Source organism: Zonotrichia albicollis, chromosome 1 (assembly GCF_047830755.1).
Source record: "Zonotrichia albicollis isolate bZonAlb1 chromosome 1, bZonAlb1.hap1, whole genome shotgun sequence".
NCBI lineage: Eukaryota > Metazoa > Chordata > Aves > Passeriformes > Passerellidae > Zonotrichia > Zonotrichia albicollis.
Window position 1 is genome coordinate 5,073,395 of NC_133819.1, and position 23,173 is coordinate 5,096,567.

General features: G+C 50.2%; 1 protein-coding gene across 1 annotated transcript; it reads left to right on the forward strand.

Annotated features, from left to right (window-relative positions):
- Positions 1-8,875: 8,875 nt before the first annotated feature.
- Positions 8,876-22,883, forward strand: CSRNP1 (cysteine and serine rich nuclear protein 1). The gene is made up of 5 exons (XM_005480446.4): positions 8,876-9,193; positions 15,803-15,998; positions 18,250-18,509; positions 18,962-19,258; positions 20,308-22,883. The coding sequence occupies exons 1-5, from the start codon at positions 8,891-8,893 to the stop codon at positions 21,295-21,297; spliced, it is 2,046 nt and encodes a 681-aa protein (XP_005480503.2). The 5' UTR covers positions 8,876-8,890; the 3' UTR covers positions 21,298-22,883.
- Positions 22,884-23,173: the final 290 nt, after the last annotated feature.

A 23,173-nucleotide genomic window follows, 5' to 3' on the forward strand; every position in this document is an offset into this window, starting at 1 on the left:
CAGCATGGTGGGGTTTAAGCTGGACTGGACAAGCTGCTCCCATTTCCTATGAGTTTGTGAGTGTTTCAGCCTCGACAGAACAGTGCTCATCTCCATTTCTCCCTTTGCTTTGTGTTAAGTGAGGTGTCAGTCGTTCATCCTGCTGTCTTACAGAGGTTTCTACCAACCACAGATGTCACCACAATGCACACATTATGCTAATAAGTGTATCTGTGAGTGTGTGTACTGCAACTTACATCTTCATTTTTACTCTTTAGGGAAAGTTAAGGGGCAGAAGCATAAATGCAGTTCCTCAGTTTTACTGGATGATTGGGAAAATAACCTTCATGTGGGGTGAGATGCATCAAACCCCAAATCATCCATCCTGCACTGGGGCAGGCTGTCCTGTGGGCATGTCTGGCTCCTTAAGAGATTTGCAGGGTTAATGGGGCACAGTGTGAACCAGAAAGTTTTGTCCTCCAGCACTGTGAGCACTGCAGATATAGGAGATATTCACACCCCTGATGAGGTCCCAAAAAGAGAGATGTGCCTTCATGCAGGGCATGAGGCCAGCTCAGCCTGCCTGCCAGACAAGACCTGAATCTCACTGCCACCACCACTGTGATGTTTGCCATCCCTTTTGTGGGTTTAAATTTACAGCAAGGAGTGTAATGGCTCCTTGTGTGGACACAAGTGACAGAGCAGCCTCAGAGAGGCAGGAGCCCTCCCTGCACCCCAATTTCTGCCCTTTGCACCCCAAATGAGGTCAGGGGGTGCTGAGGTGGTGGGGCCACATCTCCAGCCCGTGGTGAGGGACAGCCCCATTTCATGGTGGGGACACAGCGCCATTCCACGTTGGGGACATGTGACAGTGTTCACAGGGGTCTCAGGTTGAGGGAAGAGATGAGAATCTGACTCCATGGTCCAGAAGGCTTGATTTATTTATAATATAAATATATTTATTTATAATATAAATATATTTATTTATATTACATTAAAACTATACTAAAAGAATAGAAGAAAGGATTTCATCAGAAGGCTGGCTAAGAATAGAATAGCAAAGAATGATAACAAAGGCTTCTGTCTCAGACTCTCTGTCTGAGCCAGCTGGGCTGTGATTGGCCATTAATTCCAAACATCCAACATGGGCCAATCACAGATGCACCTGTTGCATTCCACAGCAGCAGATAACCACTGTTTACATTTTGTTCCTGAGGCCTTTCAGCTTCTCAGGAGGAAAAATCCTAAGGAAAGGATATTTAATGAAAAGATGTCTGCAACAGGGACACAGCCCCATTCCATGCTGGGGGCACAGCCCCTTTCCATGCTGGCTGTGCCTCAGGAATCACCTCCTGCAGGCTCAGCAGTGCAACCTTTCAGAGCACAGCAGCAGCAGCCCCTGCTCCACGGAGAGGAGCCAGAGCTGAGCAGCATCTTACCCAAGCAAAACTGATGCAAGTGGCTCCTGGCTGCAGATGGGAGGAAAGGTGGATGCTCCCAGGTCCTCTGAGGTCTGGCCTCCAGGTTTTGAAGGTCATCTCTTTTGTCTGGCAATGAAATCACCAAAGGTTCAATATTCAGTGGGAGTTTTCTCTTGCAGCTTCCACCTCCGAGGATGGTGATGTCCTCCCTGAGTACCTGTGCTCAGTAGATACCTGCAGTGAGGGTTTAGGATTCCTACAGAAACCCATGAGCTCCTGCATGGGGTAATCCAGAATCCCTGTTTCTGGAGCTTTTCCCCTGCACTGATCTTGGCAACAGCTGCTTTAGGCTCAGCCTCAAAACCTGGAGTCTGTGCCCACCCTTCTGCCTCAGTTTCCCTCTGGTAAAAGTGGGGTAAGGGCTAGGATCCTGTCCCCAGGGAGCAATGAGGGTGGCACAGGGACACTGGGAACATCAACACCCCTGGCCATGCCTTGCTGGGAGTAAAAGAGCTTTACAGCAGATGAGAATTTGGCTCAGAAGTCCCAACATTGACCACAAGGACTTTGGGAGCATGACCTGCCACCAAACCCATATAGAACATGCCAAGACAAATAATAATTAGCTCTCTGTACTTAATTCCACACAGCTGACCTTCTCAGAGCAAGTTTTTCATGCCACCAGGATCTGCCTCTAAAAAGCCAGTGACCCTGGGCATCCTGCAAGTGTCACAAGGATAGTAACAGCTCACAGATAAAACCAGCACACAAACGTGGACCTGGTGCCCTTTTTTTAGCTCCCAGTTTTAAACAAGCACCATCATCTAGAGCTCTGGAACTGAGGAAAAAGCACTGAAGCATCACTTGCAGCCACTGTGGTCACCAAACACTGCTCCAAGCTCTTGGTGGTGCAAAGGAAACAATTTTTTTTCAGCTGAGAGATTTGCTGTGAGTTCTGTCCATCAAGTAAAATATAAAGAGATGCACACACATCTATAAATACACGTAGCTGTATATATAATTTTACATGGTTTTTACTGCTGTTTCAGCCCAGCTCAAGCACCACAAGAGCTGTTCAGGGGAAGCAGTGCCACTGCCCCGTACTGTGGGCTTGTAAAAGGAGAAAATTGAGAGAGGAAAGGAGAAAATTGAGCTTTAGACATAGCGTTATTTTTAATGGATTTGGATCCTGACTTCTCTGCTCTGAAACCCTTCACTCTTAAGGAGCCACTGCAGCCCTGTCCTGTGCTGGAGGCTTCACCAGCACTCATGGGGGCAGGTGTGCAGCCCCCAGATGTTCCCATTCACAGTCCAGCCCATTTGCTCCGAATTTGCATCAAAATAGGATCATGCTGAGACCCTGGATTCAACTCTCCAGCCTTTGCTGGAGGCAGGGGGTATTAACTTTTTCAGAGAGCTCAGGTATTTCCTCCAGAGCTTGTCTATCACATCACTGCAAATGCCCCTGCTCTGGATGTTTTTTGCTGGTCAGGAATGGGCTGTGATGAAGGTTTAGGGTGCTCCTTGCAGGGAGGGCAGGGGCTGGTGGGGGATAGCAGGCAAAAGCCAGACAGAGCAAGTGGGACTGGAGCTGTGCTGTTGCCACTGTGAGCCACCAAAGTGACAGGGCAGCGGCTTACCAAAGCCCACAGGGAGACACTGGCAAGGGTAGGAAAGGAGCCCCAGTGGCATCTGGCCAACCCCATCGCCCTACACAGCTTGGGGTCTAGAGCAGCTCCACTGCAAAGTGACAAACAGACAACTAAAATTGCTTTTTCTCTCTAAATGCTGTCCCCAGGCAGCCCAGCAGCAGTGAAATAACCCTCTCGCCCAGTCTCCCCCATAGTTTATGATAAAGAGCCTTTTGTTGCAATTTAATTTGCAAACTTTCTCTTCTCTGCCATTCTCATGTGCCACGGTTCTGGAGACTCATATAAGTATTTTTACAAGAAACTCTTTCAGACAAATAAGTCTGGGGAGGTTTGTAATTTCTATTACCTCATGGTGACTCCATTGATAGACAGCAGCACACCTTGGGAGAATTAGGGAGCATAAAGTAATGGAGGTTTTTGTCCTCTCAAGACAGAGCTGTGAGTGCTGCCTGGCTCGCAGCCAACACCACCAATTACCAACCTGGAGCAGGAGACAGGTCCTAGTGCTGAAAAATTGCATTTTTCCAACAGGCCTGGTAATGATGGAGCTGTGCTGTGAGCTACCATTTCCTCCTGGGCCTGTTAGACACCCAGGTCTGTGCAGGGTTTGGGCCACCTCAATGTTTGGGGACAGCCGTTGTCTTTTGAGGGAAAACCATGGAGTTTGTATTGCTTCCTCTTGCCTTTGCTGCCACTCACCACTCTTATTCTGGCTTATTTTCACAGGAGCCCTTTCTGCCAGGAGACAGAACAGTCGAGCATAAAGAAGCAATTTCAGAGGCACTGTCATTGGCAATTATGCTTGAAAGCCAGAGATTTAATTATTGTATGAGAGCCATACCCTTGAAAGAGGAATCACAGCGGTCCCATCACTGGAGAGGTTTCAGCGCTAAAACAGGAGACTCGTGAAATGTCAAGGAGCAGAGCACAGCACTCCTGAGCTTCCCACCTCCAAACCCTGGTGAGAGGCTTTCTGGTGGCACCAAAGTTAGCTGTGGGCTGGGTTAATTGAGGACACAGGTGTCCTCAGCTGTCTGCATAACGTGGGGTTTTGTCATGCTGGTTTTCTGTGCCCGATCACCATCGCTGGCGAGCGGCTGAAGCGCTTTCACAATTCCTATTTCATGCCTGCGTTTTACATTAACACTTTTTCTCTCAGGGTGATGATTTTTTTGTGTGTTTGTTGGGAATCTAACAATTATATTAATCCTCACCAGCAAGCAGGTCACATTCTGCATCTCTCTCAAGTTTGCAGGGTACCTGTAGATGGAGGAGAGCGCTGAATTGCCCTGTCCTGATCTCCACCAAGGACTGACAGCATCAAGAAAGCACATTTTGGTAAATGTATAAATAATTACCCAGCAGGTCTATAACAGCACAGCACACAGGGCTTTAAATCCTATAGATGTGAGTGTCTCAGAACAGGAGCAACTTTGCAGAAGATGGTTCCTGACTCAGCAATCCTGGGGTGCATCTGAGCAGGGAACGGGTTGGGTGACTCAGGAGAGAAGGTAAATGGGGAGCAGAGAGTGCAGGAAAGGGTGGGGAGTCTTTGGGGGATGGAGGTGTTGGCCTGTGCCCCCTCAACATTTTCACTTTCTTTGTCCTGGAGGAGAGGGAGAGGCCGTTTGTGCTGAGAGTCAGATGGGAAAGGGGGGCAGTTTCTGTCCTGATTGGTGTAAAATCAGTGAGGACCAGGGAGGAGGCAAGCTGGGGATACAGGGGTGATGCTGAACTGCTCAAGCTGGGTTGGTTTAGCCAGGATTTCTGTTCCCACATCCCCATATTGTCCCTCTGGAATGGGTTATTACAATACCCAGCAACACAACCACAGCCAGATACATACAGATTTTTTAGAGCTGCAGTAGGGATGTGACACAAAACCAGGAAAAAAAATTCCTATCTCCAAGCCCAGATATTCCTGATTCACCCACCCTTAAGCACCAAGAGCCTTTTAACCCCAGGAAAATCACTTCTCCTGCTGCAGAGGGCAAGCACAAAACCATCAGCGAGGCTCTTGCCATCCCCAGCTTGTCCAGCTCGCACCTCTTTATCTCAGCGCTCGCGTATCAGGAATCCTCCCCCGCTCCCTTCCCGCTGGGCTCCCTGCGCTCGCTCCCGGTGCCAGGGCACTTATCCCAGCCGCGGCCGGTCAGCAGGGAATTTCCTCCCTCGGAGCAGCGCTCCTGTGGCTCCCGGCCAGGGACAGCAGCTCCGGGCCGCCGCTGCCAGCAGCCCTTGCCAAGGCACAGAGGGTTTTCCTGGGCGCAGGGGCTGCGAGTTGCTGCAGGGAAAAGAGGATGCTCCTCGAGAGGTTAAAAAAACCGCGTTAAAAACCTCATCAAACTGGCTCAGGGTAAAGAGAAACTGATTTTTTTTTTCTCTCTCTCTCTTTCTGTTTCTCATGAATTAATTTGTTGGAGGAATGAGGCTCAGAAAAGAAGCAACGAAATACACGTTGAGTCAAACTGAGATATTTCTTTAACCTGTTTCTTTCAACACAGGAAAACATCTTAGATTGGTTGAGGGCTATTTATCCTTCCAGTTACTGATAGTAGCGCTTTTAGGTTGATTTAAAAAAATAAATTAAAAATTTCCACTTGAAAAATAAGTTTTGCTTCAACTCCCCCTTCTCTTTCACACACACACAACTCCGGGCAGCGTGCAGGCAGAATTGTTCATTGCTGACTGAATCACTAAATAATTTCTGCGCTGTGTGGGACTCCTATCTCAGAGTGGCTTTACTTTCATTAAAACTATTGGAAGCAAAAGAGAAAATGAGCAAGCTGGGGGTTGCTGGCAGCCTTTCCAGCTGTTTTTCAGGATATCCCCTTTCCCCCATTCCCTGGGTTTTGTGCCAAACAGCTCGGGGATGGCAGCAAGTGACCCCCCCTGATCCCACAGACACTGTGCAGAGACAGGTGACATTATACCCTTCTCTAGTGCCATGGAGGCTCTCTGTGTCCCCAGGGGCTGTGTGGTGACACCTCCCTGGCACCAGGACCTGTTTTGGGCTGAGCCCAGGGCAGGGTGCAGCCTGTGAGGTGCAGGAAGTGAGGAGCCAGTGAACAACCTGAACTTGGCCACCCTCGACCCAAACCCCGCAGAGGAAAGCCTGCATGCATGACATCTTCCTGTTAGGAAATATTAATCACGGCCATGTCCAAACATGGTAAGTGAAACCTCAGGGAAACCGCTGCTCTGGCCACCGAGGGCTGTGTGCTGGTGAATTCAGGAAGGCCCTTGTGCCTCAAAGACAGGGCCCACCCCTCATCAGGGCACCACCTCCCATTATGGATTGCCTCCCTGACCTTTGAAATAAAATCTGAGCTCATCCCTCCCATGCCTCTGTACCCAGCTGTTGTTTCATGGACTCGGGAGAGAGCCACGGGGTGAGCCAGGTAGAGGGTGAAGCACCTGGAGAGGAGAAGATCCAACCAGCAGGAAAATCAGCTTGAGGGTCTTCTCAGCTCACCCTCATCCTTGCAGTGGTGTTGTTGGGGTGAGCAGCAGGGATGTCATGCCCACAGGAATCACTGACACACACCAGGGCATGACCAGGAGTGAAAATCCTGGTGGCACCACTTCCTGTGAGACACCTGTATTACAAAAAAAAACCAAAAAACAAAAACAAACCCAAACAACTACAACAACAACAAAAACAAACAAATAAAAACCCAAATCAACCAACCAAACAAACCCATGAGAGGCAAACCCAAGAGGTTTACAAGTAAAATAATGTTCCTGGAAAGAAGTGTCAGCACTCTGGTTTGCAGCACTGTTAGGAGCTCACAGTAGAGCACAGGAATAATCCCACATACCCCAATCCAGCATCATCCACCTTCTTAGGAAAGGCAAATCCAACCTGACTCCCAGGTCTGGATCGCAACCACCAGGGGCCAAAACGCTTTTTGGGGCCAATTCCTGCTTGCAGGCCAAGGCCTGCTTTTGGACCTCAACCCAGTGTGGAGGCCAAGTTTGTCCTGTGGAACTCAAACATATCATAGGGCTCAAATTCCTTGTGGGGGCCACATCCTGATTGTGGATCCCTAATTCCTGTGGGACCAACCATCCTGTGAGGCCCAAATTTGTTCCAGGCTCCAAGCCCTTTTCAGGGGTCCCAAATTACCTGTGGTTCTGGCATCCAAACCTTGCCTGTGGATCCCCATCCATCTGTGGGGTCCAGACATTTTCCAGGGATCAAGGCTACTCGTGGGTCCCAAACCATTGTGGGGTTCAAAGCCCTTGTGATGCCCAAATTTCTTTTGGGATCTGAGCTTTGCTTGTGAGTCCTTTGTTCGCCCCAAGCCCTTTGAAACAGCCACATCCATTCTGGGCCTGTGCATCCCAAATCCCAAGCAGAGATCCAAGCCATTTGTGGGATACAAATCCCTTTCAGAACCCAAGCCTACTTGTGGGTCCCAAACTCCCCGTGGGACTCAAATCTGTTTGGAGTCCAACCCTTGTGTGGGTCACCACATCTCTGCATGGCTTGAACCCCCAGTGCGGCCCAAATGTGTGTCAGGGTCCAGGCTGTGCCTGTGGGTACCCAATCCTTCATGGGCTCCAAAGCCTTTGAAGCACTCAAATCCTTTTTGGGGTTCATGCCTGCTTCAGGTTCCCAAGCCCCCTGTGGTATTTAAATGCATTCTGGAGTCCAAGTTGTGCCCGTGGGCCCTAAATCCCAAACTTTTGCAGGGACCCAAACCCTCTGAAAGGCCCAAACCCCTTTCAGGTTCCTAGCCTACCTGGGGGTCCCCAGCCCCCTGTGGTGCCTGAATCCATTTTGGGGTCTCACCTTTGCCATGTAGGTGTTGAACTCCTTGTAAGACCCAAAGCCCCTGTGGTACCCAAATTTGTTTTGGGGTCCAAGTTTTCCCTGTGGATTCACAACCCTTTGTGGGCTCTGACATCCTTGAAGCAGCCAACACTCTCTTGCTTTGGGATCCCCAGACTCCTGTGTGCCCATATATGTTTTGGGGCCCATGCTGTGCCTATGGTTACCCAGCTCCTTGTGGGACACAGCTTCCCTGAGGGACTCAAATCCATTTTTGGGGGTTCCAACACCCCATGACCACTTGGGGGTCCAAGCAGTACCCATGACTCCCCAATCCCTTGTAGTATAGACACCCTTCTTTGGTACCTAAATCCATTTGGGCTCTCATTTTTGGTCCCCCAGCCCTCTGTGGTGCTCACATCCACTTTGGGGTCCATGCTGTGCCTGTGGCTCCGCAACCCGTTATGGGACACAGCTGCCCCATGGTACCCAAATCCATTTTGGAGTCCCCATCCCTCTGTGCTACTCAGATCCACTTTGGGGTCCACGCTGTCCCTGTGCTCCCCAACCCCTTGTGGGACACACTTCTCCATGGAACCCAAATCCATTTTGGGGTCCCCATCCCTCCAAGCTACTCAGACCCACTTTGGGGTCCAACCTGTCCCTGTGGCTCCCCAACCTCTTGTGGGACACAGCTCCCCCATGGAACCCAAATCCATTTTGGGGTCCCCATCCTTCTGTGCTACTCAGACCCACTTTGAGGTCCAACCATCCCTGTGGCTCCTCAACCCCTTGTGGGACACAGCTCCCCCCGTGGGAGCCGCAGCGGCCCGGAGGGAAACGGGGCGATGCGGGCCAGTGCGGAGAGATGCGGGGAGGTGCGGAGGGGATACGGAGCGGTGGGAGGGGATGCGGGGCGGTTCGGAGCGGTTCGGGGAGATGCGGGGCGGTACGGGGAGATGAGGGGCGGCCCTGAGGGATGCGGGGCGTTGTGGAAGGGATGCGGGGCGATGCGAGGCGGTACGGAGAGATGCGGGGCGATGTGGAAGGGATGCGGGGCGATGCGGAGCGGTACGGAGAGATGCGGGGCGGTGCGGGGCGGTGCGGGGCGATGCGGGGCGGTACGGAGAGATGCGGGGCGGCGCCTCCCGCTGCTCCTGACTCAGCGCCCCGCCCGGCGGGGGCAGGAAGCCGGGCGGGCCGGCCGGCCCCGCTCCTGTCACCGCCTGCGTCAGAGCCCGGAGTTTTCCACTGACGGAAAAGGGCAGCGCGGGGCGGCGCAGCCCGGCCCGGCCCCGGCAGCGGAGCGGGAGGCGCCGCGCCAGGCACCGCCGCTGCAGCCGGAGCCGCCACCGCCGCCGCAGGTAGGGACCGGGCGGGCAGCGGCGCCGGGATGGGGATGGGATGGGGATGGGGGAGCCGGCGTGGGCGGCGAGGGGGAAGCACTCGTTCTCGCGTTTCACCACCGAGGGCTGCGGGTGCGGGGTCCGCTCGTGCCTGCCCAGCGCGGGGCTCGGCCGCCGGTTCCCGACTCGGAGCCGTCCCGCCCGCTGTGCCGGGGTCGCTGCCGGTGCCCGCCGCTCGCTGCCGGCGGTCGCGCCGCCCCGGCGCCGTCTGGCTGCGCTGCCGTGCCCGGCGGGGCTGCGGCTGGGGCTGAGCCGCCGGGGAGCTCCGGGAGCCGCCGGGGCAGCGGGACCGCGTTCCCTCCTCGGGGGAAGGGCTGCGGGTTCGCTGCGCCCCCGAGCCGGCCCCCCGCACTCTGCCCTACGGACACCCGAGCAGCTTGATGATATTTATTAGGAGTAGCGCAGAGTTCCCTTCTCACCCCGGCCCCGGTAAGTCCAGGCTCCGATCCATCCCCGCGGTTCCAATTTTTTGATGTTGAGCGAAAGGTTGGGGAGGGGGTTGGGGGGAGCCTTGCCGGCTCGCTCTTCCCCAAATGCGCCCGGCTGGGGATGCTTTCCCGTCGCTACAGCAACACCTACCGACGGGCGCACGGAGGGACGGACGGGCGGACAGACGGAGCGGGGCACCCCCCACACCCCCCCGCCCCCTCCCGAAATAAGGCATCGCGGCTTTTACAGCCCACCTGAAAAAAAGGAGAAAAAAAATAAAATAAAAAAGGATACCCCGTCTCCCGCCCCCGAGTTCTAAGTTTTCTCAGGTTTTTATAATTTTTTTTTGCCCGCTCCCCCCCCCGCTCCCTCCTCTACCCCCGGCATCCTCAAAAGTGTCTGTCACCTCCGAGTTACATAATGTCGCTGTAGGAAGAGGCTGACACACAGGGACAGCCCTTTCCTAAAGCAGCTCAGCCTTGCTAACGCCTGGAATGCCAACGCCTGGGTGGGATGGATGGATGGAGGGAGGGAAAACCCTCGCGGCCGTTTACAAACCTCGAAGTCACAGAATGAGGGAATCCTTAAGGGCTGGAAAAGCCCTCAAAAATCCCCGAGTCCAACCCTTAACCCAGCACTGCCAGGTTAAGTTTTATCATCTGTTATCAGCAATTGATCGCCAATTATTAATTGATTTTATGACTTTATTTTTTCGTGAAAATGGTTTTAGTTTTGCTCTGCTGAGCAGTTTGCAGAGGTAACCTGTCAAGGTGTGTGTGTGGGGAGGGGGGTGGGGCTATTTTCAGGATGGTTGGGTTTGTTCTCCTCCCGGAGAGGCTCCGCAGCTCCCGGCAAAGGCTTTAATAATTCAGCGCAGGAAATGCGTGCGTATATATAGCAGGGAAGGTAACGCACAGCGTGTACCTACAGGAGGACAAGGAGGACAAATATGGAAACCTGGTGTGAATTATTCATGAGGTGTGATCAAATAGAGGATTTTCCTAGACAAAGCACACTTCGCTGTTTTCCTGTTTGTTACAGCACAATCTGCGCCGAGTACATCCGAACCTCCTTTCATTTTGGGCCGTGTCAGATAACCTTTAATGTATTTGCTGAAATCTCTTATTTACCTTTCAAGCTGTCACGGCATGAAGTAAGGGCTTGGTAGAAAAAATCTGACAAGCCTTTTTTTTTTTTTTTCTTCTTTTTCTTTTATTTTTTTTTTTTCTTTGTGGCCTTCCAAAAATTAGGAGCTGGAGTAAACACTTGTGCTGCTCCTTCCGGGGAAGGTGTTTTGCCTGCTCAGCCTCTGACAGGAGCACAAACTCGTGGTGCTACGGACTGATTCATGCTCCCACTCCGCAGCACGACGTACTTTGGGTTTTGCTGTTGCATAGTAGGCAGAGGCTATTTTTAACCGGAGCAAGGTTATGAAACCTTAGACCCAGCTGGGTGAAAATAATCTGGTCTGAACTGGAAAGCACGGCTTTATGTGGCTGGGAACACGCGTGGGACTGTCCCCTGGAGGCTCCTGGTGGGATCATCCCGCTCCCCTCGGCTCCAGCCAGCCCCGAAATTGGGAAGTGCTGTCATCGGGAGGCTGTCACGGCGGCACGGGGGAAACCACTTAAGTAAATATGCGAAGAATTAAAATAGTTAAATGATTGAGCAATGAATCAGTGCTGATAGCGTGGCGATTATTCAATAACCCTGAGGTGTTGCTGGGCTCACCACTGCTGTTAGACATCAGATTTCTGGGATTGCAGAGCGGCAGGCTCAGCTCCGCAGCGCTTTTTTGGGGGGATTCTCACACCGAGATCTCTTTGCCCACAAGAAACGGCGGCGTGCAAACAAACACCAACCCCGGCGACTGCTCCACCAGCTGCCCTCGCAGCCGTACCTGGCTGAAATATGCGGTGGTGTTTTTTAAACTAATATTTACTCCTGCTAGACCTGCACAGCCACTGCGGCTCCGGGGGAGGGAGCGGAGCCGCTCTGACTCACGGCTCAGCGCGGTCCTGAGCTCGCTCCCAGCGTGCCGGTTTGCTGGGAACGCTCCATCCACCCCTCGGTGTGTGCTGGAATAAATCCACTGTGCCCTCCTGGCATGCAGAATTCCACTTTGTCTCCCTGAGGTTTAAAGTCAGCAAACCAGCTCAAAAAGTCACCGGGAAACAAATAGTTTTAGTGCTCTGTGCTGAGTTTTTGGGGGTCAGAGGGATTGTTTCTTTGATCGCTTGGCAAAAGAAACTTTGCTTGAAATAACTCATGCACAGATCGGGATCCTTCCATCCTTTAGGATGCTCTGCCAACCAACCCCCCCCAAAATCAGAAATATTCTTGCTCCTGGGTGTTCTGCAATGCCATGGGAATTGTGGCACAAGCAAAGGCAGCTGCTGCAGTCGCTGTGAGGAGTTTCCTTTGCTTTGCTTGTGCTGCTGCTTCAAAGCATATCTACAGCCCCAAAGCACAGCTCTGAAACATCTCCTCCTCCTCCCAATTCTGCCCAAAGCCTCTTTGTGCAGTCTCCTGGAGACTGGACACTGGTAGGGGTTTTTTAGTTGCTTTCCTCTGCACTTGGCTAAACAAATGCCAAACCTTCTTAAATCTAAATTACTCGAAATATTTACTGTTGAGACGTCGTCCAAGAGGAGGATAGTTAAAACATTAATTCCTTGCATTCCAGTGTATTAGGGCTTTACCCTGCAACTTGTTGGGTGCCAGAAATGGGACTTTGCAGATTGGGTTCCCTTCCCCCCCAACTGGACTGACCCCCCCTATTCCCCCCACCCAAACTTTAATGCTTAAAAAAAAAAAGGAAAAAAAAAAAAAGGAGGGAAAGAGAAAGAAAGGAATGCACATCTGGGCTAAATATTTGTTAGAAAGTATTCCCAGGATAGTGGGAGTTCTGGTGCCAGAGAGGAATTCCTGCGGGTTTGATCCATTGCATTATGTACTTGTTCCAAAAGCTGTTTTCAGTAAAATAGATGAGTAAGAAGTCTTAGCCAAGAACAGAATGTCTTTTTTGGCAACTGAAAGGAAGATAGGATTATTTTATTTCAGGTTATGTAAAAAAAAAAAAAAAAAAAAAAAAAAAAAGAGAGAGAGAGAGAGAGAAGGTGGTAAAATCCTGCACTCCGTGGAGCCTGCAGAGATTTGCAATGGCAAACTCAGATACAGATATTTATTTTTTCCATGCTGCTGTGGACATTTTTCGGACTTGCTTTTAAGACACTGCTGGTTCCTTGCAAAATTACTGCAATTAAAATATCCTCATTGTGTCTGAATGGGCCTCTGGGCTTTTTTGGCTGAGTGACCAGTGGCCTTGGTGACATGGCTTTAAAGGCAGCATCCAAATTGCTGGTGTGAATTCTGTCTCCACATGCCAGGGTGAGGAGGGGAGCAGAGGATCACCCTGGCTTTGGCAGTAAAATGCCCATCTGGAGGATTTTTTGGGGTAGGGTAGAAGCAAACACTGATGGGTGAAGCTCCACTACGTCTCTCCTGAGAAGGATTTGAAAATTTGGCTTGGAAAACATCACAGCCATAAATCAGCAATGAGGGGGAAGGTGTAACAGGAGAAAATCACTATATTTTGGCTGGTGGGCAGCAGGTTCACCAGCTTTTTCCCATTAGCTGGGAATCCTGTTTGCACAACGCCTCCTTTGCATTAACAAAACAATAGGTGTCTTGAAGAAGACAGCGTGCCAAAAGTGGTTTTTTTTCCCCTATCCATTTGGCTCATTCTCATAGATGAAGAGCTTCACAAACCTCCCTTCCTCCTCCTGGCTGGTGATAGTATTTAAAAAATAAATAAATAGAATTGCACCATCTTATGCACAGCTTGCCTTGGCTCTGGCTTGGTGTTTGTGTTAGCTGGGTTCTCTGGCTGTGGGAGAGCACTCTGGTTTCCCTCTGGGGTGGCTCTGGGGGGATGTGGTGCAGCCCCTGATGGGAAAGGTGACCTGAGCATCAGGGCTGCTGCATCCTTGGTCCAGCCCTGGGAGTTATCCCTGTCTCAGCAGCATGGCCTTGGCTGCTCCAGCAACCTTTGGTGTCTCCCACGGGACTTGGATGTGGTCAGCGTCGCATCTCTGAGGGTGTTTGCTCTTGGAAATGTGTCCTACAGGCATTTTAGGGTTCCTCCCTCCCACAGCTATAGAGGCATCCCTCACTGTCATCCCTCACTGTCCTGGTGAGCATTCTCTCTGCAGCAGGAGCTGATGCTCTTCCAAGCCACATGTGGGATATTTTTTTTGCAAAGTTTTTGCCCATTCCAGGTGTGGACAGTGGGATCTGCAAACCTCTCCGAACAAAAAGCAGCCCAGGCCATGGATTTTGAGAATTTCTTTGCTCCTGATTATTTCCTAAAGAGACAGAGCAGGATGCTCATACACAAAAATAAAACAAATAAAAAGTTTGTTATTCGCTGTTTTGCGGCCACCTGTGAGCTCAGCTTTGCCATGGAGCAGGCAGCAAAGGGGTTAATCCAGGTGTTGGGTAGGATGTGTGCTGCTGGGGCTGGAGGGTGGCCAAATCCACCTTCTCTGCATCTATTTTGGATTAGGGCCAAAAAAACAACAACCCCTCTGTGGCAAAACCACCTGCAGCTCCAGGTCTGTTGAGGAGGAGGAGGGATGGAGAGATCCCTTCTCCCCAGATTCAGGGGACAGCTGGCCCTGTAAGCACAGCCAATGATTAACTCCTCCAGGCCAGAGAAGTGCTCCAGCCAGGGACTTTTGTGACCTTTAAGGTGACTATTGTCTCCTGGGAAGCTGGTGGTAAACATAATTAGGGAGGGTTGGTGCAGGACTTGGAAGGAACTGTGTGCTCCTGTCCTGCAACGTGATACTGCCTGGGGCTGTCAGGACACTGAAAATCCCATGGTGGGGATGTTCTGCCACTGGTGTGGTGTCTGGTCTGTCAGAAGGGCAGGTTTAGTGCTTTTTTTTTTTTTTTTTTTTTTTTCTTTTTCAGAGACTTAAATTAACTTCAGACATGCAAAGCGGGGTAAGAAAGTGTTTGGGTTGCAAAGAATGGAGAAGTTTCGTGTGGTGGGAGGGGATGTGGACTGGGTGTCTGGCACCCCTGTATCTGCACTGCCACCATCCCAGGGCTGTCTGCTGTCCCAGGTTATCCAAATTCTAGGGATGCTTTAGCTTTTGTGTATTTTGGGGTGGCTGGTAGCATCCCACATTGCTGGGGCTCTCCCCTCCTTGCTGGAAGGAGTTCCTGGGCTGGGGCTGCATCCCTGCAATGTGATTGTGTTTTACGTGGTGGGATGGGGTCAGAGCAAGCCACCCCTCAGGCAGCAGCCTCCAAACATACTGTAGGCAAAGGCTGTAGCTTTTGTGAGTTTTTTTTTTCCCTCTCCTGAATTTGCACAAACTTTATAAAAGCAAAGTTTAAAAGATGCAACACAGTTATTTTTGGCTTTCTTTTTTTATTTTTTTTTCCTTTAAGATGAGCAGGGGCAAAGCATGCAGGAAATTTAGGAATCTAGGCAAGTACAGAGCTCCTTTGTTTTTAATTAGCTGCGTTGTGTTTAATTGCTTCTATGCTTGATACATAACCCAGCCTAAACAAGAATAGCTTATTGAATGGGGGACTGACTATGAAAGGCACCGTGAGGAGAAGGGCTGTGCTTCACAGTTGATATATTTGTATTTCAGTGCTTCATTTAATAAGTCTGTTTCCCCGGGGGGCTGTAGCAAGTAAATCATGCCAACAGATTGTTTTCTGCAAACTGGCTTATTTTTGTAATTAGCAAGACGTTAAAGCTGTAACTGCATAGGAAGCGATCTGGGTGAGGAGTGAACATAAAAGAATTAGTAAGCAAAATGTAATACTTACTGTTTGATGACATTTGTGTTGATTGGATTGGTTTCTGGACAGTTGTTGTCTGGGATAGTCAGTTTCTTCTGCAGTGTTGTAGAAATGGGAGAGAAATTCACAGGTGTGCGCAGCGAGTGTAGTGAGGTGAGGTGTTTTAGGGGCAGCACTTTTTGGGAATCACATCTGAATGGCCCAGTGGATCTGATGGGGAAGCCTTGCTGGGGGTTACAGCTGCCCTGATCATCACTAGAAACTGCTAAAATTTCCCTGGCTTCATGTTGGTTTTTTTCCTTTGTTTTCCAGTTATATGACAAAAACGGCGTCACCATGAGCGGAGTATTGAAAAGGAAGTATGAAGAGCTGGGAGATGACAGCACCTACTGCTCCTCCTCCTCCTGCTCCCCCCTCTCCTCCTCAGCATCCTCAGGCTGGGACACTGATGAGGAGAATTCCCGTGGAGAGCCCAAGCCCAGCTCTGCCTTAATGTCCAGCTTCACCCGTGAGTAGCTCTGGCATTCCCAGGATCAGCCATGCCTCTGCATGGGATTTTTGTAGTGTGGTGGTGGGTCATCATCTCACAGAGACCCCCTTGGGGCACACCTTTATGGCCAGAAGTGGTAGCACCTGCTACCTGTCATGACACTGGTTTATAATCTTCCATCCTCCTCACAGTGGTCTTCCTCCCAGTATTTATAATTCCTTTGGAATATTTTTGCTAAAGTCCTGGTTTGCAGGAATAGAAACCCAAGGATGGGTGTGCACAAAGGCGTCCAAGCCTGTGCTGCAGAACCATCCCACCAACCCTCAATTCCCTGTCAAGCTGTTTCACAGGCAAAACCTAATCAGACAGTGAAGGCCTGTAATGCTCTTTTTTAAAAATGATTAACCAGTAACGTAATTACCATTTCAGAACTTGTTTCCTACGTAAATTGGGTACTTTGCCAAAGAACATGACACGTTTGACATTGCCTGAGCTGCTAGTACAGATAAAAGCTATTTTGTTTTCCCAGCAATGTAAGTTTTGAGAGCTTTTAGGAAAACACACAGAAGAGAGAGTTGTAAAGCCCTTTATCTGCCGTGTGAAGGGAAAAATAAAAAGTACAATAGAAGAACATCTTCATGGAGGAGAAATAGTCCAACCTAGTAAATTATACTGAACACCCACTGTATGTAGCAGTTAAGGTCCACTTAGCAGACATACACAAACACGCAGTGGTCTGAAAAGGCTTTAGAAGTCTTGTAATAATAAAGAGTCTCATTCTTGCTTGTCTTCCCAGGTTTTGTGACAAAACAATGAACTTTTTGTACTCTCTGGCTCAATTGGAAAAGGGTCAGGAATGGGAAAACAATTTCAGAGGAGGGGTGCAGGGAGAGGGAAGCAAATGCCAAAGTGCAGCAGCTCGGCCGATAGATGATCATGGTGGTTAACTTGCCTTCTGATAAAGAGCTCATGTTTTAGGAGATTGAGTCAAGGTTATTGTGAAAATGCAACTCGCAGTGCAGAGATATGATCAGAGTGACTGCAGGGCCCAGTGTGAACCCCCAGCTATTGAGCAGAAGCTGCTGACACAGCTGGGTGAACACTTCTTTTTTATCTTTTTTTTCACATGAAACCGAAACACTGTATTTTGGCAAGTGAGACCTGTGAAATGTGGGTGCAGTTAACTGTCCAGTCTTGCACTTTCACAGCCTTTGGGGCCCACCAAACCAGCTGAGCCCCTCGAGTTGTTGCAGAATTTTCCTTGGATCCCATGCAGGGCTGCTTGTGTCTCTGCCTCCAAAAGAGGAGGGCTTGATCCCAGCTCTGCAGCACTCACCCACCCTTTCTGGGTTATTTTTTTCCAACCAAAGCACCCCTGCACTAGCAGAGAATGGGACCAGAAATGCCTCCCCACCACAAGTTTGGGTGTAGCTGGCTCTTGTTCCTGCCACACTCACGGGGCTGTGCCTGGCTTTGCTTTCTTGGCAGGCCACACTCGTGGAAACTCACTGACTCTGAACCTGCCCTGACTAATTATTCCCCCTGCATCTCCTGTGTTTGCATGTGCAGCTGTGCAAGGCCAGGTATCTCTGGAGAGGCTCTGCTCTAAGTGATGTGTAGCATGTTTCAGCAGTTTAAGATAAACCGGAGTCATGTATTGCCGTGTTTACCCAGGGATCACCTGCACAAAGATTAACATCTTTGCAGCTGCTCTCAAATGAGTCTCTTGAGAATAAACCACAGATTCAGAGTTCCTCCCAGTGGATGGTGAGAGGAAGTACCAGAAAAAACAGCAATTTCGGCTGTTTTCTGCCCTGCCACAGAAGCTGGAGCCATGAAGCACCAGGAATAGCAATGCCCTGGCATCCCAGGAGCAGACCAGGGCTCCTGAGCGTGGGGCAGAGTGGATTTAGAGAGACAGATGTGTAGGATGGCTGGTTTCTTCTTCATTATGCTCTGCCACACGTGAAGAATAAGCAAATGGATGTTCCTGGGGGAAGTCAAGCAGGAAGAAGAAGCAGCAGCCACCTTGTAGGGTGAATCTCATCAGTGACTCTGATACAGCAAGGCTTGGCTCAGCTTCCCCTCCATCCTCATCCCACCTCTGAAGCGTTAGCTCCTAAAACATCACCAAGCAATGTTGTAGCTTTGTCCCAGTGTTTTTCTGTTGAGAGAGTAATTACAACTCCTGCCTGTTTGTAATATTTCTATTCCATCTGCAGCATGGCTTAGTGCTTTTTCTTATTTTTTTTAATTCTCCCCTTTTCAGCCACGTCAATCCTGAAGAAATCTAAGCGATTAAAGAAGAACAATGTGGAGTTTGACCGGGTCACTGTGTTTTACTTCCCACGCTGCCAGGGCTTCACGAGTGTGCCCAGCCGTGGGGGCTGCACCCTGGGCATGGTCAGCAAGCATAGCTCCTCCCGCCAGTTCACGCTGGCAGAGTTTTCAAAGGAGCAGGAGAACGTCCGTCGGGGCAAGCTCGAAGAGAAGTTAAAAGAGGAGAAGTTGGAAGCGTTGAAATGGAAAGTGAGTGAGGAGTGTGGGGATGGGTTGATGGGGAGCTGGTGGATGCTGTTGGTTAATTGGCCAGTTTTTAGTAAGAGCCTCTGAGACCTGGGAGCATCAATCTTTAACTCTCAGTTTGGGTCTCCAAAAAACACAGACTCCAATGGGGGACTTCCATTTAGTTCTCCACCTTTGAAAAGTGAAAAGTCACAGAAGAAATTTTTGCTCTTTTGGTGGTACCTCTCTGTCCTGGGATCCACTTGAGACTCTTCTTGGCGTCTCCCAAAGTCTTTTCATTTCTGGTTTAGATACTTGATATCCCAGTCAGAAAGACCAGTCAGGTCTTGACTTAGATGTTGATCCTGAGGCTGGCCACCATGGGGAAGAATTCATCCCTTCCTTATTTTCCCTCAGCTGCGGGCTTCAATGGTTCTGAGTCCCAAACTAACACTTTGTCCATGTTCTGCCCTCAGCTCACCATGAACGGCACCAAGGAGTCAGAGGAGGCCAACCAGCTCACCATCGAGGACATCTCCGACGACGACATCGATGTCAGCAACGTGGACCTGGAGGATGGCTTCTTCCTGCAGCCCTACCCCGCCAAGAAGAGGCGGGCGCTGCTGAAGGCCGTGGGCGTGAAGAAGATCGACAAGGAGGAGAAGCGGGAGCTGCACAACATCCGCCTGTCCCGGGAGGACTGCGGCTGCGACTGCCGCGAGGTCTGCGACCCCGAGACCTGCAGCTGCAGCTTGGCAGGCATTAAATGTCAGGTACAGCCTCACCCCTGGGCATGGGGGCATGCCATGGCTCCAGCTGGGCGTTAGAGCAGGGGGGTGTGAGCAAGAAGAAACTTAGTTTTGCTCCCTTATGTCTCCCTTTGTACTGTTTTGTTTTGCTTTTTGGTTTTGGAATCTTTGGACAGGGCTGGGGCAGCCTGTAAATCCATCTGCTCCCACCTGCTTTTGGAGGTGAGGAAAGCTCTTGGAGCATCCCTCAGGCTGCAAGGCAGGCACTGCTTGGAAAGATTCTCTTTCCAAATCACACACTCAGCCATCCCCACGCTGCAGTGAGAACGTCCCTGCTTTACATTCCCATGAGATCCATACCTGCTCGATCTCCTGTTGGGCCACGTGGGAATGTCTGCAAGAAAGAGCTCCTTGCTCCTCACACGAGGCTGCGCTTTCTCCCCCTCCCCCAGGTTTTATTTTTAATTCCTTTTTCTTCTGGTGTGTGTCACAAATCCCAGCGCGCTCAGGCGAACGTGGGAGTGTCAGCTGAGCGTCAGCCCACAGCGGAGCTGTGCAGGCCACCTGCACAGTGGGATAATCCCCCTCTATTCAATTAGGGAGTTATATTTTTCAGGGTATTTTTTGCAGGTGCCTGCCCAGCTGTATTTAGGGAGCCTCATTCCCTATTCTGGGCGCTGCTTTCTCCCTCGCTGCCGTGTTTGGAAGCTGGGGGTGGCGGAGGTGGGTGCACACACACGGGTGCTCCATGTGTGTGTCACAGCCCCCCTCTAGTGGCTGCTGCAGATCAGATAGTGAAATCATTAAATAGCAATAAAGAAAAAACTCACTTTTGCTCCCTTATGTCTGCTTTTGCACCTTTTTGTTTTTGGAATCTTTCTTCTTCACTTGTTCTGAAATCCAACTTTTTATGACACCTCTTCAAAAGAGCAGGGTGTTTTGTTTTGTTTTTCTTCCTGCTTTTAAACCCCTCAGTTACTTGGTTTCTCAGAGCAGACGAGTCACGGGCAGTTTTGGTTTTATGCCACTGGGTTCCATCCTAACCCTCCCTCTCTGCTTCTCCCTGTTGCCAGATGGATCACACCTCCTTCCCCTGCGGCTGCACCAAGGACGGCTGTGGCAACACCGAGGGCAGGATCGAGTTCAACCAGGCCCGTGTGCAGACGCATTTCATCCACACCATCATGAAGCTGGAGCTGGAGAAGCAGCAGCAGCAGCAGAGCAGCGAGAAGGTGGCGGAGGCCGAGCCCCCATTCCGGGAGCGGCTCCCTGCGCTGGGATGCGCGGCAGGGAAGGGCTCGCTGGAGGAGCGCGCGGTGCCGCTGGCGCCTGCCTTCCAGTTCAGCCCCGACCTGGAGGCCCTGGGGGAGAACAGCTGCAGCAGCGACATGACAGACTCCTCCATCTCCTCCCACCCCAGCGAGGACCTGGAGGAGCCCTACGAGAGCCTCCCCTCCGACAAATCCCAGTCAGACGTGGACGACGACGGCTTGGCACGCATCCTCCACTTCAACGACTCGGACGCCGAGGAGGAGAGCAGGCGTGGCCAGGATGACCTCGGCTGCTTCCATCCCACCGACTTCTTCATCGAGGACCACGGCAGCGAGGCTAAGCCCGTCCCTGGCCACTTGCCCCACCTGTCGGAGTGCCTGGATGAGAATGCCAACCAGGACAGCGGGGGTTTGCTGGAGGATGCAGCCCATGGGAGGTGCGATGGGCTGTCCTGCTGCGCCCCCTCCTCCACTGAGCCCTGCTCCAAGAGCTATGCCGACCTCAGCCTTTCCTCTGATTCCTTGGATTTCTTCCAGTCCTTCTCGGACTATAACTTGGGACCCCTTTACAACTCCTTAAAGGAGTATGAGAACCTGGATAACTTCTCAGCGTTACAGTTTCAGTTGCCTAATTTCCCTGGCTTCCCACAAGCTGGAGATCAGGGCTCCTGTTTCTTGGAGTCCCTCATTGGTTTGTCCGAATCCGTCCCTGAAACCCCAGCCCCTTTCACAGACAATCAACTTTTGGAGGATGCTATCAAGTCATCACTGATGGAGACAGTGAAGGTGTGAAACACTGATGTGGCTCAGGCAAGGACTCATGCCAAAAGGAAAATGGAGGAACAGTTGGACAGGCAAACTTTCACTGAAAGGATGTGCTACTCAAATATAAGGAGGAAAAAACAGCAACAGCAGAAGACTTTCTAAGCAAATTAACTATTTTTGGTCTTTATACAACATGGACGTTTTGACATACTGCAGCTACAATCAGTTCTCTCGCTGTTTGTGCAAAAATTTCTAAACTTTCATGACAGGGTGGGGAAGGGAGGGAGGGAGAAAGACTTTCACATGAGAATTTCCTTGTGTTTTGTACGAAAAGACCTGTTGAGAAAAACTCCTCGCTAACGTTGCCAGTCGTCCATACAGCCCCTTCTAGAAACGTTTCAGTGTTGCAGGAACTTTTAAGGCAACTTTTTGATGCTGTATTTATTGTGAAAATTTGTGGTTTACGTAAGAGTCGGCCCAACACACTCTTACGTTTAAATCTGACGAGGTTTACAGAAGAGATCCATACACTATATACATAATCATTCTTCATCTATTTATTGCAAATTCCAGAATTTAACTAGCCACTGAAGCTTGAACTAGCATGAAACCTTATTTAAATTGGTGATACCTCAGATGTATTATGTGTACAATCATATTTTTTTGCATAATATATCTGTATTTATTTATTTTCTACCTGTAGTACGTGAATAGCACTGTGGTTTGTCGATGACCTGGAAGGGCAATAAGGTCTTCAAGAGGAAGATGACCCTGGTTTTTCTGAGTCTGAATGATGTTGGTCTTCACTTCACATTTCTAAAAACACTGAACAGAAGTGGTGTGGGAGGGGAAGGACGAGGGAAGAGTTTGTGCAACATCGCTTGGTTTCTCTCAGCCTTGTTGTAGACATGAGAATGGTGTTTGGTCTCCATAATGTCACTGTGGAGAGCAAAGCAAGCAGAACCTTCAACTATTTAAGGAGTAACATTAATACTAGCATGAAACAAAACCCAACCCCTTTTTGTAAATTATTTTATAATTTATTTAATTTCCTAGGGATTTGGCCATGAGATCTTTCCCCATCAGTTATGGTGTCTAAATATGCAGAGGAACTGTCAGCAGCGGTGGGGAGGTGGAACCATAAGGACCTTGGCAGCCCTCGTGGGGGGCTTTGAGAGAGCAAAGCCAAAACAGCAACAGTGCTCAAGCTCCTCAGCAAGTGCTCCTTAGGACTCCCCACCACCAAGGATGTCGCAGCTCCAAAATCCAGTGGGTCACACTGATTGTACTATATTTTTATATAGGTGAATCAAGTAATTCAAGCAAAACAGATGGATATGAAATTTTTTGGGTTTTTTGTCCTGTGAGTACAGTTTTTGAAGACCTGAAGACCAAGCTGGAAAACAGAAGGCTTTTGGTTTTTAAATGAGAGAAACCTTTGTGTTTAGGAAGGATGCTGGAGGCTGCCTTGGCCTTTTGCTATTTAAGTCAGTCTGAGAGCATGACACTGTTTGGCCACGAGATGTAACTGGACAAAAAAAATCTGTGCATCAGTGATACACTAAGTGCCTACACCAGTGGTATGGAAAAAGCAAAATGGATTTAAAACCTACTGGCTTTAAATTCCCCCTTGGAAAATTTGGTGATGGGAGTGATTCCTGGCATTACCAGCACAGGAGGAGGAGACAGTTCTGGTGTCCCTAGCTCTGCTGCCCTGGGAGCAGCTGGAGGGAACTTCTGGGGGTGCAGAGACACACAGACAAGGGAACCAACCCCGACATATGGATTTGAGGATTTTTCCATTGGCTGAACTGTTTCTATCCCCGACCACAGGGATGGTGCTCTTGGATACCTGCTCTTCGACAGGTGCCTCGCTGCAAACCTGCCGGCAATTTCGGAAACT

Bases quoted from the DNA above. Each gene is read 5' to 3' on its own strand.
- CSRNP1 (XM_005480446.4), top strand. From the start codon at position 8,891: ATGCGGAGCGGTACGGAGAGATGCGGGGCGGTGCGGGGCGGTGCGGGG. The intron at 9,194-15,802 runs GTAGGGACCGGG...TTTGTTTTCCAG, and splicing joins AGCCGCCACCGCCGCCGCAG to TTATATGACAAAAACGGCGT. The intron at 18,510-18,961 runs GTGAGTGAGGAG...TTCTGCCCTCAG, and splicing joins TGGAAGCGTTGAAATGGAAA to CTCACCATGAACGGCACCAA.